We start from the raw sequence: 18,951 nt of genomic DNA on the forward strand, positions 1-18,951 counted from the left end.
CTCGAGGGGATCCCGCGAACCCTCAGGATGTCCCACAGGGCAGCTTGATTAACTGAGTCGAACGCTTTGCGAAGATCGACAAAGGCTGCAAAGAATCTCTGCCGATATTCGCGTTTGCGGTCTATGAGAACCCTCAGTGCCAGGATGTGGTCGATGGTAGACTTCTTAGGTGTAAAACCAGACTGTTCCGGTCACTGGTAGGTGAGCAAGTGATCACGGATCCTATTGAGGACGACCCTAGCAAGGACCTTACCCGGAACCGAGAGCAGTGTTATCCCCCTGTAGTTGCTGCAATCCAGGCGATCACCCTTCCCTTTCCAGAAAGGGACGATAAGTCCCGTTTTCCAGTCAGTTGGGATGATGCCAGTCTCCCAAATGGAAGCAAAGATTGCTTGCAATGCCAGGAGGACAGCCTTACCACCAGCTTGGAGAAGTTCACCCCGGATACCACAGATCCCTGCAGCCTTGGATGCTGGTTCACCACCTGTGCAATCTCAGTGAGATTGGGTGGTTCACAGCTAATTGGAGGATCAGCCTACTAACTGATGTATATTAACTTGCAATGTGACACTTTTTCCATATCACCTACTGCTAGTATTAGATTTTGTTTATATTCTGAAAGTAAGGGTGAACCAATGCCATTTTTTTAAAAGCCAATACCGATTCCAAGTGCATTGTTAACATGCTTAGGGTAATTCAGTGTACCAATTCAAAATATTTTATTAATAAAGATGGGAATGATGCTAGATTTCCAAAGTATCACTATTTAATACCATCCAAACACATTTATTACATTCAGTTAACATTACCAAATGTAAATCCAGCACCAAATTCATTTTGGATGTTACAGGAATGGGAATTTTTATTGACTTGTAGAATGTGAATTTAGCTTGGTTTTTAGAAAGAATATGATTCTCGTAAATCCCCACTTTATCTTACTAACTTACCAAGTTTATTAGTCATTATGTGTTGTATGTTTTCTGCTTTTATCATATTCTACAGGCTGTATTGATGAACATTTAATTTCTTTAAAAATAAATAAATAAATAAAACAGTAAGCACCACATACTTAATGTGTGCTATTTTGTTTTTAGCAGTGAAGTAAACTAGTGTGCCCTTTCCCACTTCCTGCCAGCCATAGAGTATCTTCATTTGTAATTGCCAGTTAGCATTGTTATGTATTATAGTCACAACGCAAATGTATAGAAATAAGAGTAAAAAAGCCACAATCAGACCATGCTAAAAGTACAGGGAAGAAACGCAGCCCATCACTGACATTAAACTTAACCCAAGGATAAACATTAAAAAGATGCTTACTGTTATTTTCATATTGATTACATTAATTAAAAATCATTTTTATCTTCTTTTACTTAACCAGCCATTTTACAAACTGTACGTCACATGAAAATCTAAATAAAATAATGAACTTTAGACATATTTTGAATTTTACTTAATTAAAATGGATAATAAGAAACTAAGTTATTTGTATTTCAGATGTTCATTGCTTTTATGTCACTTTCACATGCTTGGATGTAAAATGGTTTCATTAGTGTTTCACATTCTGTAAACTACAGATTTCTGAGCTTGAAGAGAGAATAAGTACAGAGGAGCATAACAAAGCTGTGCTACACCATAGCCTTCAAGATAAAGTAGCTGAATTAGAAATGGAGAGAGTGAAAAATGGGGTAAGTATGTTTTGAAATATTTGAGAGCTGAGAATTTTGACAATGATTAAAAAATTTTTGTGGTCTGCTTGGTATAGTAATAAGTATTTTTTTCTTTGTATGTTTAAAATTAATGAATAAGTTAGGGTATTCTCATCCAGAGATGGATCCCTGAACTGGTAAGGATTTTGTGACCTCTAATAGGTCGGCTTTTCTGTAAGACAAAAGCCTCTGTAATGTAAGACCGCTGATTCTCTACACACTTAAAAATACAGTGGCATGTAAAAGAATTCAATCCCCTTGAAAGTCATCCTTATTTTCTGCATGACCAAAGATTTGTACACATTTTTCTATTCAGTATTTTTAATGTGGACTCTTATACTGTAACAATACATTTCCAAAGTCAAAGTAAGCCATTTTCTGTAGATAATTAATGGTGGAAGAAAAACTCTGATTAGTGTTTGCCCAAGTATTTAAACCTCTGTGCTTTGGAAGCTCCACATTTACACAAATGACAAAATAATCACAAATGACACAAAGGTGACAGTGATTTGACCTTAATTAAACATAATTTAGGTACTACAATTCTTATGAGTCCTTTATGCCTTTCTGGATATGAAAAGCATCTTTTTGTAAAGGCCATGGTCTTTGTTCTACAATTATTGCAAAAATGAAGACAAAAGAACATTCCGCTGATGTGAGAAACAAAGTCTTTGAAATACACAAGGCAGGAAATGGCTACAAAAATGTTTTTTGAATGTCTTATTAGCACTGTTGGATCCAAATCATCAGAAAGTGGAAAGTTCACCCAGACTCACTAGAACAGGCCGTCCCCTCAAAACTAAACATCAGAGCAAGACGTTGACTTGTGAGAGAGGCTACTACAAATTCTAGCACCACTCTCAAAAGTCTGCAGTGCTCTTTGGCTAAACTGGAGTAAAGGTTCATGGGTCCACAATTTCAAAAGCTCTCCATAAGACAGGCCTTTTTGGGAGGATAGCAAGAAAGAAGCCATTCCTTGAGAAGGTAAACATAAAAGCACATATGGAATTTGCTACAAAGCATAGGAAAGATCCAGTTTAGATGTGGTAGAAGGTTTTATGGTCGGATGAGACCAAAAAAGAACTTATTGGACAGAAATCTAATAGACATGTGTGGTATAAATCTGATACTGCCCATGCCTCAAGAAACATCCATACCAATTGTGAAATATGGTGGTGGAGGCAGCATCATGTTACGGGGATTCTTTTCATGTGCTGGAACTAATAATCTTGTCAAAGTTGAAGGGACAATGGATGGACACAAATACCACACAATATTGCAGGAGAACTTGTTCTAGTCTGCATGAACCTACAACTCGGGAGAATCAGAATCAGAATCGGCTTTATTGGCCAAGTATATGTACACATACAAGGAATTGGACTCCGGTTTTACCTAGTATTGTCCCTGATGCTGTGAGATTGACTTAAGTGTTCATGAGAGTGATGGCCTGAGGAAAGAAACTGTTCACATGTCTGGTAGTTTTGGCGTACAGTGCTCTGTAGCGCCTACCAGAGGGAAGAAGTTGAAAAAGGTTGTAACCAGGATGTGATGGGTCTGCAATGATGTTTTCTGCCTGTTTCCTGACTCGAGATCTGTATAAGTCTTGAATGGAGGGCAGATCAACACCAATGATTTTTTCTGCAATCCTGACTGTCCGTTGAAGTCTGTTCCTGTCCTGTTTTGTGGCTGAGCCAAACCAGACTGTGATAGATGAACAGAGAACAGACTGGATTACTGCAGAGTAAAATTGGATGAGCAGCTCTTGAGGCAGGTTGAACATCCTGAGCTGGCGCAGGAAGTACAACCTCTGCTGGGCCTTTTTAACAATTGTGTTTATGTTTAGTTCCCACTTTAGGTCCTGGGAAATTGTGGATCCCAGAAACCTAAAGTTTTCCACAGCAGACACAATGCTGTTGAGTAGTGTGAGAGGGGGCAGCACTGGGGGGCTCCTCCTGAAGTCCACTGTCATCTCCACAGTTTTAAGCTTGTTCAGCTCCAGGTTGTTTTGACCGCACCAGAGGGCCAGCTGTTCGACCTCTCGTCTGTATACAGACTCGTCACTGTCCTTGATGAGGCCAATGACTGTCATATCATCTGCGAACTTCAGGATTTTAACAGACGGATCTCTTGAGGTGCAGTCATTTGTGTAGAGGGAGAAGAGCAGAGGAGAGAGGACACATCCCTGGGGGACGCCAGTGCTGACTGTTCGTGTGCTGGATGTGATTTTTCCCAGTCTCACTTGCTGCTTCCTATCTGTCGGGAAGTTTGTGATCCACTGGGAGATGGGAGCTTGTACAGTGAGCCAAGTGAGTTTGGTGTGGAGGACTTCTGGAATGATAGTATTGAACGCCGAGATGAAGTCCACAAACAGGATCCTAGCATATGTCCCTGAAGAGTCAAGATGTTGCAGGATGTAGTGCAGTCCCATGTTGATTGCATCATCCACTGACCTGTTTGCTCGGTAAGCAAGCTGTAGGGGGTCAAGCAGGGGGCCTGTAATGTCCTTCAGGTAGGTCAACACCAGTCTTTCAAAGGATTTCATGACCACAGACGTCAGGGCGACTGGCCTGTAGTCATTTAACCCTGCGATGGAGGTTTTCTTTGGAACCGGGATAATTGTGGAACGCTTAAGGCAGGAGGGAACTTCACAGAGCTCCAGAGATCTGTTGAAGATCTGTGTAAATAAGAAGGTTCATCTTTCAACATGACCCTAAGCATGAGGCCAAAGTAACACTGGAATGGCTCAAAAACAGAAAAGGAGAATATTTTGGAATGGCCAAATCAAAGTATTGATCTTAACCCTGTTGAGAATCTGTTGCACAGTTGAAAACTGTTGTCCAAAGGTGCTATCCCACCAACCTCTATCAATTCTCTCATGAAGATTGGGAAAGAATCACAGACACTTTGGAAACAGCACAACAAAGGCTCTTTTAGAAGAGTTCTGAAATACTGGGAAAAAATTTATCATATTAAAAATATGACTCGTCCTTTAAATGTTACTCTTTAGTGAGTTTTTTTTAACAAGCTGTGTAAATATGAATCTTACAATATCAGAACTAGATTTTAAAAGTATTTGTTACATAAACTGCTTTTAAGGGTATGTTTAAATGTAATTATATCCTAAATTATTTTGGAATTCACTAATTCAACAGTACAGATATAATAATGTTTGATTTTTTAAAAATTTTTTAGTGTTCTATAAAGCGGTATGTTTCAGTTGCTGGAGAAAAATATCAGAGAATAAATGGAAGCACATGGTCAGATAAATCAGATAGTCCATGATGATTTCATTCTTTTAAACTTGACCCTGAAATAAAATGTGTAATGCTTGATCCAGGCTTTTTTGGTAAAATCTTATAGCAGTATTGAAGGCCAGAAAATTGTGATGACAGACCAGAGCTGCCATTATCCGACCAAGAGCTTTTGGAGTAAATCCTTTCTACACCTATTCTTCATTTTATGTTCGGTAATCACTACATGTGGTTTGACTCGTTAGTGTACATGTTAGTAACAAAAGTCAAAATCAGATGGATATCTCATTTAAAATATGAATATGCACAGAATATACTGTATCTATAACTATAACACTAATTTACTTTTAGTCAACTAAACATGATTTACTTTTTCTCAACTAAAATGAATTTTTTTTTGTCGACTAGAAATAGAGTAAAACTAAATGGCTAAAATGTGACTAAAATCCAATTTCGTCAGAAGACTAAGCTTAAAACTTAATCAAAAGCCATTGTCAAAATTAACACTGCTGTGGAGCCACTTACAGATTTAAATAAGTAAAAGTTCTTTAGGCAACAAAAATGGTTCTCCTTTGACACCTTTATTTTTAAGAGTGTGGTTGCTTTTTTTCTGTGTGTGTGTGTGTGTGTGTGTGTGTTTGTTTATTTATTTATTGCTGTATTTTTTACAGCTGATGATAGGTGAGTTAAGATATTAAATAAAGATAATGTTGAGGACTCTAGCATTATTTTTTTATTGTTTTGTTAATTGTAAAGAATTTTACAAAACTTTGCATAAACACACAAAAGATAACCAATAGAAAAATAAATTTTACAGATTAAACATTTACTGAACTACATCATATATTTATGTAATTCACAAGGTTTCTTTGCTTCTGCATCTTTAGACTTTTTGTGGACTTTGTGGTGGATTGCAAATACCATTTAAAGATATAGCAAGAGGGAGTATTTTTGGTCCACTTTGATATATTTCTATGAACTTTTCCAAATATTAATAACTATATGGTTGGTAAATAAATTTTGTTTTTCCGTGTTTTCTCATATACAATACAACTAAATGTATCTAAATCAGCCCAAAATAATTTTGCAAACATACAGCTAACAAAGAGATGAACCACAGACTTCCCTTCTTCTCCATGTTTATTCTTCTCTCTAAGCCTTTACATTTTTGGGACAGACTCGTCTTTAGCAGTACAAAAAGAACGCAAAACACCAGTACTGGTTTAACTGGAAAAAAACCTATGAACAATTTTAAATGATATGTTTTTAACCCTAATTTTAATACATACCTATGAGGAATAATTTCTGATTTATACTTTCAAACACTTGATTCCAAAAAATACAATGACTGATGAAATTTACAAGTTTACAAATATTCCTTGCATAAGTATTATTGGATGTATTGTTTGTATCTTTATAGAATCACTCAGGTACACCTGATTCCCAGCACAGTGCTGAATGTTTAGAGTGCATCTTGTAGATAAGATATGATTCCTTTGTCTTTGCATAACACATACAATGAGATACCAGTACACTAACTGAAACTGATCAAAACTATACTTTTAAAAATTACACACTGAATATTCCCACATGTACAGCTCAAACAATTGTCAGTATATGCAAAAATATATATATTTTTTTAAATATTGCACAAGTTAAGGAAATAAATAAAAAATAATAATGATGAATATGATATTTTACAATTATGTCTATAAGGTGTGTGATTTCATTACAGAATTTAGTGCAGTAATGGCTTTGGGGTAAAAATTGTTCATACCCTGTAAGTCTTGTGCTCATGTGCTGGTGGACAAGTCCTTTATGACGCTGGATGTCTTTACAGACATTGAGAGGTGTAGATGTCTTCCAAGGTAGGCAGAGGTGTGTTGGTAATATACTTTGCTGTTTTTTTGAATCGTCTCTGGAGTTGTTAGCTGCTGAGCTGTTGCCATACCACGAGTATCCCATGAGTCAGGACACTCTTAAGTGGAACAAAGCTAGAAAGACACCAAAAGCTTTTGTGACAGATCAACCTTCATGAGATTTCACAGGAGGTAAAGGCGCTGTTGTGCTTTTTTAACCAGCAAGTCCTTTGTCCATGATGTTCTGAGATGTACTGTAGGTACCCAAGAACCTAAAACTATAGTGTCTGTTCACACTGTCACTGTTTATATACAGTGGCCAAAGGTCATCCTGCTCATTCTTGAAATCAGTGATCAATTATTTAGTTTTTTAGTGTGAAATATCAAGTTATTGTCTATGCACCAGTCTCGGTCTTCGTACCTCCTCCCTAGGGCTGGGTATTGGCACTAATGTCCCAATTTCATTTGATTCCGATTCATAGTGCCCTGATACAATTCAATATCGATTTTGTCTTGACTGAATTAGTGTGTACAGATATATTTGAACTGGTGGCTTTTTTTTAGAATTTGCTTAACCATGCTTAGAGAACATTAATATAATGTGACAAATTTCAGTACCACTTTATTTAAAAGGTGTCTACATAGTGACTTCATAACATATGTATAAGCATGAAGTAAAATTTAAGAAGAAATACGTGCTTAGTAATGCACAGTTAACATAAGTATTTGGAAGATGTGGATCAAAATATTATTGTTGCTCTTTTTTAAAAAAAAAAAAAAAAAAAAAAAAAAACTTTCACAGCACTGCACTCATGCAAAATTCAGCATAATTTAACTAACCTATATATTGCCACTTCAAAGTCCACACATATTATGGGAGGCTCCTTGTTTTAATACAATGCAATTGCATCTACTTTATAAAACATATATATCATCTTGCAAATATTATAAAATTATTGCTTCTTAAATAATAAATGTTATTCAATAACCTATTTGTGTGTTATGAATCACCATGAAGACAACCTTCAATTAAACTGTTAGCCAAATTTATTCGTCCATTTGACATTTCAAATAATCTTGAATTAGGTGTAATTAAAGATACAGCAGGAAGACTTGTGTCTTTCTATAATTCTACAAATTACACATTTCTTCAGTTGCTCACTTGTTGCAGTCACGTTAATCACTCTTGAAAATGTGTCCTGACAGTCCTCACACAAAAAGGAAGTCATTTTAAAATGAGGATCTAGAGCTGATGCTTGTTGACAGAGGCATTGAATGAATGGAACATAAAAGAAAAAGAACTGGCCATCATAACTGATAATGCCGCTATTATAGGGCAACTTGAAATAGGCTGTTTTGTGCACACACTCACTTTTGTATTGCAGGTTGCTCTGAAAATTCCAACAATTGCTTGCTTTCTTTGCTGGGTGAGGTGCATTGTGGGGCCTTTTAGCTTTACAAATAAAAACTGCTATAGATTCTATTATTTTTGGGCACAATTAGAATTAAACTGAAGCTTGGAGCTAAACGCAGTGCAGATTGTTTATGCTCTATTCGTTTGGATGTTGACTGAGATTGCATTTATGGGTGATATCGGGGGAAATGATTTTTTGAATTTATTGTTTTACAACAATAATTAACTTCTGAGCTGTACAGCTTGCATATTGCTTTGTTTTTTCTTCCACTTATTCTTTACCAATGGACTGTCTGAATCTGTAGTAAGTCCATACATCTAATTTAAATGTCAAAGATGCGGATTTCAGTTAAACATTAAGCACACCATTTTATGCAAAGTAGTAAAGTGCTTTTTCCATAGAAAGCCTTAACAGGCATATTAGCACCATCTGCTGAATCAGACACTAAAACTGAACATAAACAAAGATTCACAGGATCGATCTTGAGTTTTCAAGAATTGATATCAAATCATTTAAACGAAAAGTAATGATTAATTGGAAAATCTATATTGTTACCCAGGCCTACTCCTTCCCTAAAGGCAGACTCTTCTCCATCAGTGATCAGCCCCACCGTTGTTGTATCGCCTGCAAATTTAATAAGGACATTGGTATTGTGGGCTGGCATGCAGTCATATGTATACAGAGAGTAAAGGAAAGGGCTCAACACACAGCCTAGCGGTGCTCCTATGCTGAGTGACAAGGTGGGAGCCCATCCTTGCTGACTGTGGCCGGTTTGTTAAAAAGTCCTATATCCACAAGCACATATTATAGTGGAGGCCTAGGTCAGACATCTTGGTAAACAATATACTGGGTATGATGGTGTTAAAATCAGAACTGTAATCCATAAACCGCAGCCTCACTGTTCTAGGTGGAGCAGTTCTTCGTGGAGTCAGCGGAAATGTCATCGTCTATTGAGCTATTGGATCTATATGTGTATTGGTGAGGGTCTAGGGTAGGTGGGGGAGCAGCGTTGATGTACTTGAGGAACAGTCTTTCCAAATACTTCATGATTACTTGTTTTAATGCTACTGGCTATCTAATCATTGAAGCAGGTTACTGCAGTCTGCTTTGGAACTGGTACTGTGGTAGCAACAACAACATTTATTTATATAGCACGTTTTCATACAAACAATGTAGCTCAAAGTGCTTAACAAAATGAAATAAAATGAAATTAATAGAAATCATAAACAAGATTAGATAGATAGATACATACTTTATTAATCCCCAAGGGGAAATTCACATAATATTATAATATACAATAATATTATACAGTATGTTACAAAGAAAAAGGTAAGGTCCAATTGCCAGGAGGACAGGAAAAAAAAAAACTCCAATTAGGCTGGAAAAAAAAAACAAAATCTGCAGAGGTTCCAAGGCCAAAAGACTGTCCAGCCCCCACTGGGCATTCTACCTAACATAAATGTTCTAAATCAGCCCTTATGGTTTTCAAGCTTCACATGGAAGAAATTGAAGGTGATGGTGGTCTTGTGGATATCTGGGACACCACCATTCAATCCATAAACACAGGGGGCAGCATGGTACCTTGATCAGGTGGTGGCACCCCTCCACAGAAGAGCCGGAAAAGACAGCATAGAATAGTACAAATTAGTAGGGATTTGCAGAACCCAGAGGAAAATGATAATTCAGTACCCATATAGACTAACAGGGCTACAGTTAAAATGTAGCTACGAAAAACGCCATTTTAAAATAATGGAAGTTCTACAGTTTTAGCCTGGTGAATTGCTATTGGCAATTATTCCAAATTTTAGGTGCATAACAGTGAAAAGCCACCACGCCACTTTTTTCAGGTTGGCTCTTGGATCTTCATTTGAAGATCGGAAGTTACAAGTTGGAGTGCAAGGGGACAGACTTTCCAAAATATAGGACAAAGCTAAAGGACACGGGTAACCAATGTAATGTATGTAAAACTGGTGAGATATACTGAGATTTTCTTTTTCTAGTTAAGATTCTTGCTGCTGCATTCTGCACTAATTGTAACCAAATGATATCTGTCTTAGGTAGTCCTGTAAGGAGTACATTACAGTAATCTAGTCAACTGAAAACAAAGGTGTGAACTAATTTTTCAGTGTCTTGTAAAGTTATAAGTGGTCTAACTTTAGCTATATTTCTTAAGTGAAAAAATGTAGTCCTAATAATCTTAATATGTGATTTTAAAATTTAGGTCAGAGTCAATAGTTACCCCTAAATTCTTTACCTCTGACTTGACTTTTAAACCTAAGGGATCACGCTTATTTCTAATGCCCTCACTATGTCACTGTTTGCCAGTCACTATAGTTTGAGAAAGTTGCTGCTCATCCATTTAGAAATACAAGTAAGACACAGGATCAGAGAGCCAACAGCGTCAGAGTCCTCAGGTGCCTTTGATAAATATGTGTGTCATCTGTATAGCTGTGGTAGCTCACCTTGTACTTTGAGATAATCTGACCTAATGGAAGCATATAGATTGAAAAGACCCAGAATAGATCCTTGTGGTACACCATATAAAATATCATGGGTCTCGGAGGTATAATCACCACAACTAACAAAGAATATGGCAGAGGTCTTCAGGCAGGTAGAGACTGTGCATTTGATAGAGATTGAAGATATTTGTAAATACTTCTGCTAACTCCAGAGCACAGTCTCTGAGAACCCATCCTGGAACACCATCTGAGCCAACCACTTTCCATAAATTGCCTTTGACCTGGCAACACTGTACTGCTGTTTTTCACCTTTAGCAAGAATCATCCACGGCTTATTGTTGGAGAAAGTCCGGATTTGTTTTGTTATAGTGACATTGTCTGGGCGGCTCTTCATATAAAACAGTACAGCAGAGGTAGATATATCAGTATTTTCATTCTTCAAATGTAGTCCAGTCAGTGCTACTGAAGCGGTCCTGGAGCTGCTTAGAAGGTACCTCAGCCCACACCTGTATGTCTCTTGCAGTTGGTTTGACCGTGTTCAAGAGAGGTCTGTATACTGGAGCTGTATACTGGTCAAGTGTGTTTTTCCTGTAGTGGAACATTGGACATGTTGATAGAATTTGGGGAGCACGGCCTTTAAATTTGCCTGGTTAAAATAGCCTTTCAGCAAAGCGATGTATATTGCTAGCCAAATCCAACACAGCACGGCTTCATCAAGGACAGCCTTGTTTTGAGCGAACAAGTGACTGTGATTTTTGTAAAAAATTTGCTTGGGGATGGAAGTGCCATTACAGGGTGTGTTATCGCAGGGTTTTACCATATTTGCATTTTGTTGCTGAATACAGTTTGTACAGTGGTACTGTTACTGCTGTGCAAAGAGGACACAGAACCTCTGCATTTTTACCAGTTGATTGTGAGGTTCATCAGTGGTGTGTTCTTGCTCCTACTCTGTTCAGTGCATACATGGAGTGGAAGTTGGGTAGGGTCTTGGGGTCCAACAGCTGTGGGACATCTGTTGGTGAAGAAAGATTTCACTGATCTTGATTTTGCCTACATTGCTGTGATCTTCACAGAGTCAGTGGAGGCTCTGATCAGGGCTCTTGAGAAACTGAGTGGGGAGTTTAAGTGCAAGTGTCCTGGATAAAAACCTAGATCCAGGCCTTTAATGACCTCTTGGGCATAGCCATCAGCAGTGTATCTGTTTGTGGAGAGAGTGTTGACCATTTTGAGAGGTTTATTTATCTCGGCAGCGATATTCATGTCTCTGGTGACTCTTTCTATGAAGTCAGTAGACAGATTGGGAAAGCATAGGGGGTCATGAGGTTGCTGTAAAGGGGGTGTGTGGCATTCTCAATATCTCTGCAAAAGGACAAAGTCCAAGTCTTTAGAGTCCTGGCGCTGTGTGTTTTGCTGTATGGTTGCGAGACATAGACACTATCCAGTGACCTGAGATGTAGACTGGTTTCCTTTGGTACTGTGTCTCTTCGAAGAATCCTTGGGTACCACTATAGTATGACTTTGTGTCAAATGAGTGGCTGCTCCTGGAGTCCCGAATGAGGTACATTACCTGCATTGTGAGGGAGCGTCAGTTACTTCATTACAACTATGTGGCATGATTCCCCAAGGTTGATCGAGCTCAGAGGATCCTCATTGTTGAGGACCCTAGCTGTTGGACCAGGCCAAAGGGATGCCCATGTAACACCTGGCTGCGGCAGATAGAGGGTCATTTCCGTGGGGTGTGACTGGACCGTGTCTGCCTGGGGGGTTGACAACCAGGATACTAAGCTGTTTCATTGTGTGGTGGGTGTGACAGCATGCTGTACCAGTGCATGCTCCCCAACCTGACCTGACCTGGCGGAATATAAAGCCTGTATAGGCCATTATTTTTCCCCAAATTCCCAGTGCTCCTTGAAAACCATGCTGATCCCAATGCAAATTATTTTGTATCTAATGCAATATGGTGCTGCCTTTTCAGCCAGTATAATGAATTTGTAATGTGTTTGATATCCTATAAATGCAAAAAATTATCTGCATTGACATGTTATGCTGGCAGGTTGGTTTAGGTGGGTGGTGGCTAATCTGTTATATTATCAGGCCCAGTGGCATTTGGGCTTGGGATCTGTCCCAGCTCTCATCTTTCCACTCCTGTTCCTCTACCTCATCTAGTGTATTATAAATTATGACATGGATTTTTCTACTTGTAGAGGAAAAAATGTAAAGGTGGCCAAAATTAGGTTCTGTCACAGGATTTCTGGCTTCACTCTCTGACTGAATGATTAATTTAGCTAAATTGGGAGGAGCCGGGTTTGTTTGGGCTCCGATTAGAACTGGATGAAGAGAAGCCTTTTGGGGCAGTTTAGGCCTGTAGTTGTTCCTCCCTTCTGTGGGATATGTGCAAGACCAAAGGGACTGGCAGACCTTGTCAGTCTACTGTGACACTCACCAGGAAAAGTGGAAAGAAATTATTTTAAAATAATTTAATTAAAATTATTTTTAATATAAAGTTTTAATTGAGATAAATGCGCTCAATAAAAGATTTAAGTTGATTTAGTGATTTATGCATATAGAGCTACAGTATATTCTATGCATGGCTGCCTTTTCTGCCTTTAGCAAGAGTCATCCACTCCTTTTCTGAAATATTAAATGAATGGTCTTTTTCCCCACCATACCCTGGGATCTTTGAAAGGAAAGGACTTTAAAATGTTTTTATATATTCTAGAGATGCTACCTGAGTCTTCAAGACTGATCAATATTTCTTCTGGAATAGAAATAAGGTGGGAGGTGAGGAAAATTGGACAGGTTTAGATTAGCTGTTTCTCATTTGAAAGTAGTGGATAAATTGTGTTGATGAGAAGTTAAATTTGAAGTGTAATTTGTAGGATGCAAACACGTTATCTATGTACAATTCTCCAAATGTTTTAATCCTGGACATTTTCCAAACATTAAATACTGTGTATGCAGCAACATGTTCTATAGAAATTTTTCCTTGGGTGGTAATTGCAAAGAAAATAATGAACATTTACAGGCAACTGCAAATTCTATGTATTGTTCAAATTAAAAACATAAATACATAAATACAATAAATACAATTTTGTAAAACTACACTAAAGTTTAAAGGATATAGTTTCATACAAAAGTTTGTATAGCCCAGGCTAAATAACATAGTTTGTTGACATCTCAAGTTAAAGTAGTAAATTATATCTTTGGTAGCAAACATATATTAAAACCGTGATATATTAATTAAATTGTTAATGTACAGTATAATTACAATATAATTGATGAATTGAAAAATAATAAATAAAGAGCAGATATGGTATTTGCAAATGTTTGGGTACCGTTTCAATTGTAAGGTGTAGGAACTCGTTAGGTCCTTAGTTTTTTCTGACTTAGCTTGTTACATATTAGTCTGGTCAAGATTGTAATTTAAAATTTTCAGCTGATGAAAATTCCAGACCCATATACATTCCTTGATTCTGTGCAACACTCAGCAACCATGGGCTGTTGTAGGTACTTGACTGAGGATCTGAAAAGTAAACTAGTTGACGTCTACAAACCAGTTAAAGGCTTTAAAATGCTGTCAGAGCATTTCCAGCTTGTAATTTCCACAGTTTGAAGTACCTTTAAGAAATGGCAATTAACAGGAACTATGGACATTAAGACAAAATCTGAAAGACCAAGATAATTGAAAGAGAGAACGGCTCATATACAGCATACATTGCAGGAAAGCAAAGCAAAACCCACATATGACTCCAAGGGACCTGCAGGCAGACTTAACTGAGAAAGGAATGGTATGTGATAAGCTGAGTCTGCAGTCAATCTAAAAGTAGAGATTATTATAGCTATGTTAAATAGTTATAGAGGTAAAAGTTACTGTTATTTTAGCGCTGTATCGAGGTAGAATGTCATGGTGTGGGTTTGGCATTCCTTTCCGAGTTGTCACACTAACTTGAGGGCATGCGAGTCACAGGGATTCTCCGGGATTGAACAGACACTATACCAAGGTATGTGTTCAATGTTGCTACTTAATCTCCAGGCATGCTCACAAATTGGTGCAGTCTGACGGAAAAGAACGTGTCCAAAGCCTATGCAGGAATCAAAGTGCAGGGAACCGAGTTAAGAGGTTGCTAGCAAATGGAATACACTCATAGGGAAAGAAAGGACAAAGTGAAATAGGTGAAAGTTTACCACATAACTTAACCAGCAGAGGTGAATAAGCAACCAGTGCAACATGGTTGCAATTACTTGTTCACATAGAGAAAGGTTGAGGTTTAATATAGTGAAACCACGCCTGATCAGATGAGGACATCTGGTGCATGGCTTGATGTTGCTGGCTATTGGATAGGCATGATGGCTAGTTTTATAAAACCATAGTTCCAGACTGCCAAGGATTGTCTTTTGATGGGTCTACAGTATGGGCTTATAGACACTTCTTTACTTCTGAGTTGGTAGAGCAGAGAGAAGAGCATTTAAGTTTGTAAATATTAGTAAGGACTGTTTACTTCCGATTTGTATACATTTTGGGTGGACTTAATCTGTATTTGTGGGTGCTCATTTTTTTCATTGTTGTCTGTGTGCATAATTGTTATCTTCTTGTTTTTGATTATTTTTCTTTCCATCCTTTGTGAACTGTCTGTAAAGTAAACTCAGTCACGATGAAAGTCAAATCCAAAAGGAGGTTTGTCCTTATGCCACATCCATCCATCCATCCATTTTACAACCTGCTGAATCTGAACACAGGGTCACGGGGGTCTGCTGGAGCCAATCCCAGCCAACACAGGGTGCAAAGCAGGGAACCAATCCCGGGCAGGGCGCCAACCCACCGCAGCCTTATGCCACATGTTTTTGTTATTTATTTGTATTTCTTGATGCCCTTTTAATCTTTATCAACTACCATCAATTTAACCATTCTGTGTGTTTGCATGAATGTTTCTTGTTAATAAAATCATTACACAATGAAGATTGGTTTGAAAAATATTTTATGACTTTATTTTTAGAAATAATCTAAAGACAAACATCCTTTTTTGTGCACATCTCTATTAAATAAAAACAAAAATACTAAAGAGACACATTTCTTCTCAACTACAGCAAATCTACAAAACACTTCTAGTACTTAGTTTCTTAAAGCAAAGCTTATAAATGACAGCATAATAATGCAAGCAAAATCTATTTCAGCTTTACTCTGAAAGCCAAGGCCAGTCAAAGTTGTAACACAGAGTTATGTTTAACTTTAAATTATTACAAGCAGCAAAGAATTGTACAGGCTGCACAATTGTACAGAAAAGAAGTGGTAATATCGTAAATTATGTACTGTAGAGGTAGAGTGGGTAGTTTCTTTGCTGCAGCTCAGCTAAGGAACGTTTTCAGTCACCCAAAGCCACATAGCACAATTGCTAACAACAAGTGTCATCTAACTTCTTTGAGTCTTTGATCATTAAGGAAAAAACTGTCAAGGCGTACCCAAACAGTAAGCCATGGATCACTAAAGAGGTTAAAGTATTACTATTGGAAACATCAAGAAAATAAGATAGATAAGTGAATTTTACAGCAAAGGATTAACAGGTTAATTAAACAAAATAAAAGATGTATGGGGAAAGAATCAAGAGGTGGTTTAATGATAACAATCCAAAGCAGGTCTGGAAGGGACTAAAAACAATTACAGGACTGGGCTCTAAAATGAATGTGGTTTTTCCAGCTGACAAAGACCACAAGCTTTTAGCAGATGAACTGAATAACTTTTGCCAGATTTGAAACAAGTGATTTCAGCACCCAAAATACAGAAATAAAGGAGATGCTTTATACAAACGCCAGAAATTCTGCTGTGATGGGGTTCAGGTTAACTGAAGTTGAGAAAGGCTTGCAGCAGGTTAAAACAAATCATGCAGTTTTTCATTTGCTTTTTAACTGGTCTCTGACCTGTGGTATTGTACCTAATCTGTGGAAACAATCAATCATTACCCCTGTATCTAAGGTTTCTATGCCAAGCTGTTTAAATGACTACAGACCAGTGGCACTTACCTCTATCCCAATGAAATGCTTTGAACATTTGGTGAAAAACATTTTAATGACGGAGACAAAGTCTTTTCAAGACAACAATCAATTTGCTTATTGTGCAAACAGAAGTGTGGAAGATGCTCTGCTTGTTATCTTACATCAAATCTATACCTTTCTTGATCAGCCTGGTTCATATGTCAGAGCACTATTTTTGGATTTTTCTTCAGTGTTCAATACTATATAGCCTCATATACTGATTGGGAAATTGAACAGTATGAATGTAAACCCATTTATTACACTGTGGATTCAGGACTTTCTTTTAAATCGTTCACAGACAGTTAAAGTACAGGACGCCTTTTCAATAGTCATTCATTCAAACACAGGAAGTCCGCAGGGGTGTGTCTTATCACCATTACTGTTTACTCTGTACACAAGTGACCTGAGACAGAATAATGACCACTGCTCCATTATCAAGTATGCGGATGACACCATGATCATAGGAGGACGTGTATCTGGGGAGGATGAAAGGCACTAACTAAATCAAGTGGACTGTATGGTAAACTGGTGCAATAAACTCTCTCACTCTGAATGTAAAAAAAAAAAACCAAAGAAATGATATTTGATTTTAAGAGACAGAAATCTGTATGTTCACCTATTGTAGTTCTGGGAGAGGAGGTAGAAATAGTGACTGAATATAAATACTTAGGAACTTACCTAGATAACAATCTTAACTGGAATACAAATACAAAAAAATAATTTTCTAAATGCAACCAGCGCTTATTTCTCCTCCATAAACTCAAACTATTTAAAGTAGACAAGGACCTCATGTTGTCCTTCTATCGCAGTATGATCCAGTCTGTGATCACTTTCAGTTTCATTGCCTGGTTTAATAGTCTGACAAACCAAAACTCAAAAAAGTTCAAGCAGATTACAAAGTATGCAGCTAAAGTTATTGGGGCTGATGTAGATGATTTGACTAGTGTGTGTCAGAGGGCAATGTTAAAGAAACTGGAAATCATCTCAACTGATGACAGTCATCCATTACATGTAGAACTAATCTTCAGTAAATCAGGAAGGATAGTCGCTTTGAAAACCCACACAAATCGCTCCAGAAATTCCTTTCTTCCATGTGCCATTCGACTTTTCAATAAGAAATATCGGAGATAATGATTAAGGTTTTGATATATATCCAGTAACTTTTTTTTTGTTGTTGTTGTAAATATGTATTATCTAAATGCCTTACCTTAACCTGTCTTGTTTCAATTTGTTTGTTTTATTTCATTCTGTGTTATTAGATGCAACTGAGAAGGCAAATTTTATGTTTTCTTGTGTAAACATGACTAAATAAAGAAACCTTAAACTTCACAGCGTACTTTTCCGTGCAACTCCCCACCCCATTTCCTTTTCCTGTGTTGGGCATCTCCCCTTCTTCCTTTACCGCCAGCCCCTTTTCTGAGCAAGATTACAGTCACAGCTTGGTCAGTGGTGCTCTACTGCTGGTGGCATTTGTTTACCAGCAGTAACTGCAAGCCATACATCTCCATGAGATCATTTTCCACCTCTGAACTGCAAAAAAGGATGCAGCGTCTAAGAGTAGGCCACTCACTATATCATTATTACCATCAAATAAAAAAAACAAAAAAAAACAGGTTGGCTGCACATCCATGATGCAAATTTCCCATCCCAACACATACTATATAATAGATATATCAATATATATATCAACCCAACACTGACAGACACAAGATCACACTTACAAAACACACGCTTTTTATTTCTTGATCTCTTTGTGCCTTACACAGTGCTCCAATCACCAACAATAACTCAGTCCTTTTCTTCTTCCTGGTGTGGTGGAAGTGCTGCAGTCCATGGCTCTGGAATCGTCCAAGTGTCCTCTCGTGTCCCGGGAAAGGTATTGCCTCTCTCCTGGTCTTCTCACACTCCACATGTCCACTACACAGCCCCTCCCTCAGCTGAAGCTCATCTTCCAACAGGGTGGGTCACCAGATCCACCCTGAAAAATATAAACAGAAAAGGGTGGGGAGACGCTGCCGTAACGCCACCCCATGGCATTTCTTATGGTCTCCACTTGTGACCGAGATTTTGGCAGTTAAAGCACTGGTGCTTCCTTCCATGTCCCCATGCCCTCTGGTCATGGATACAGGCTGGGTAACTCCGCTCCGCCTCGTCCCCAGCCAGGTTCTGATTTACTCCCCAGCCATATGGAGAGCAGCTCTTTACCACAAGTGAGCACAGAGGCTCACACTGTA

General features: G+C 37.9%; 1 protein-coding gene across 2 annotated transcripts in view; it reads left to right on the forward strand.

The window, feature by feature from the left end:
- cchcr1 (coiled-coil alpha-helical rod protein 1) overlaps window positions 1-18,951 on the forward strand; it is a 144,364-nt gene that overhangs the window by 50,777 nt on the left and 74,636 nt on the right. For both annotated transcript variants that reach the window (XM_028808466.2, XM_051931961.1), the window contains exon 10: window positions 1,575-1,685. In XM_028808466.2, the coding sequence (XP_028664299.1) occupies window positions 1,575-1,685 (111 nt within the window). The remainder of the gene's footprint in view (window positions 1-1,574; window positions 1,686-18,951) is intronic.

The sequence above is a fragment of the Erpetoichthys calabaricus genome, chromosome 1, assembly GCF_900747795.2.
Source record: "Erpetoichthys calabaricus chromosome 1, fErpCal1.3, whole genome shotgun sequence".
Classification (NCBI taxonomy): domain Eukaryota; kingdom Metazoa; phylum Chordata; class Cladistia; order Polypteriformes; family Polypteridae; genus Erpetoichthys; species Erpetoichthys calabaricus.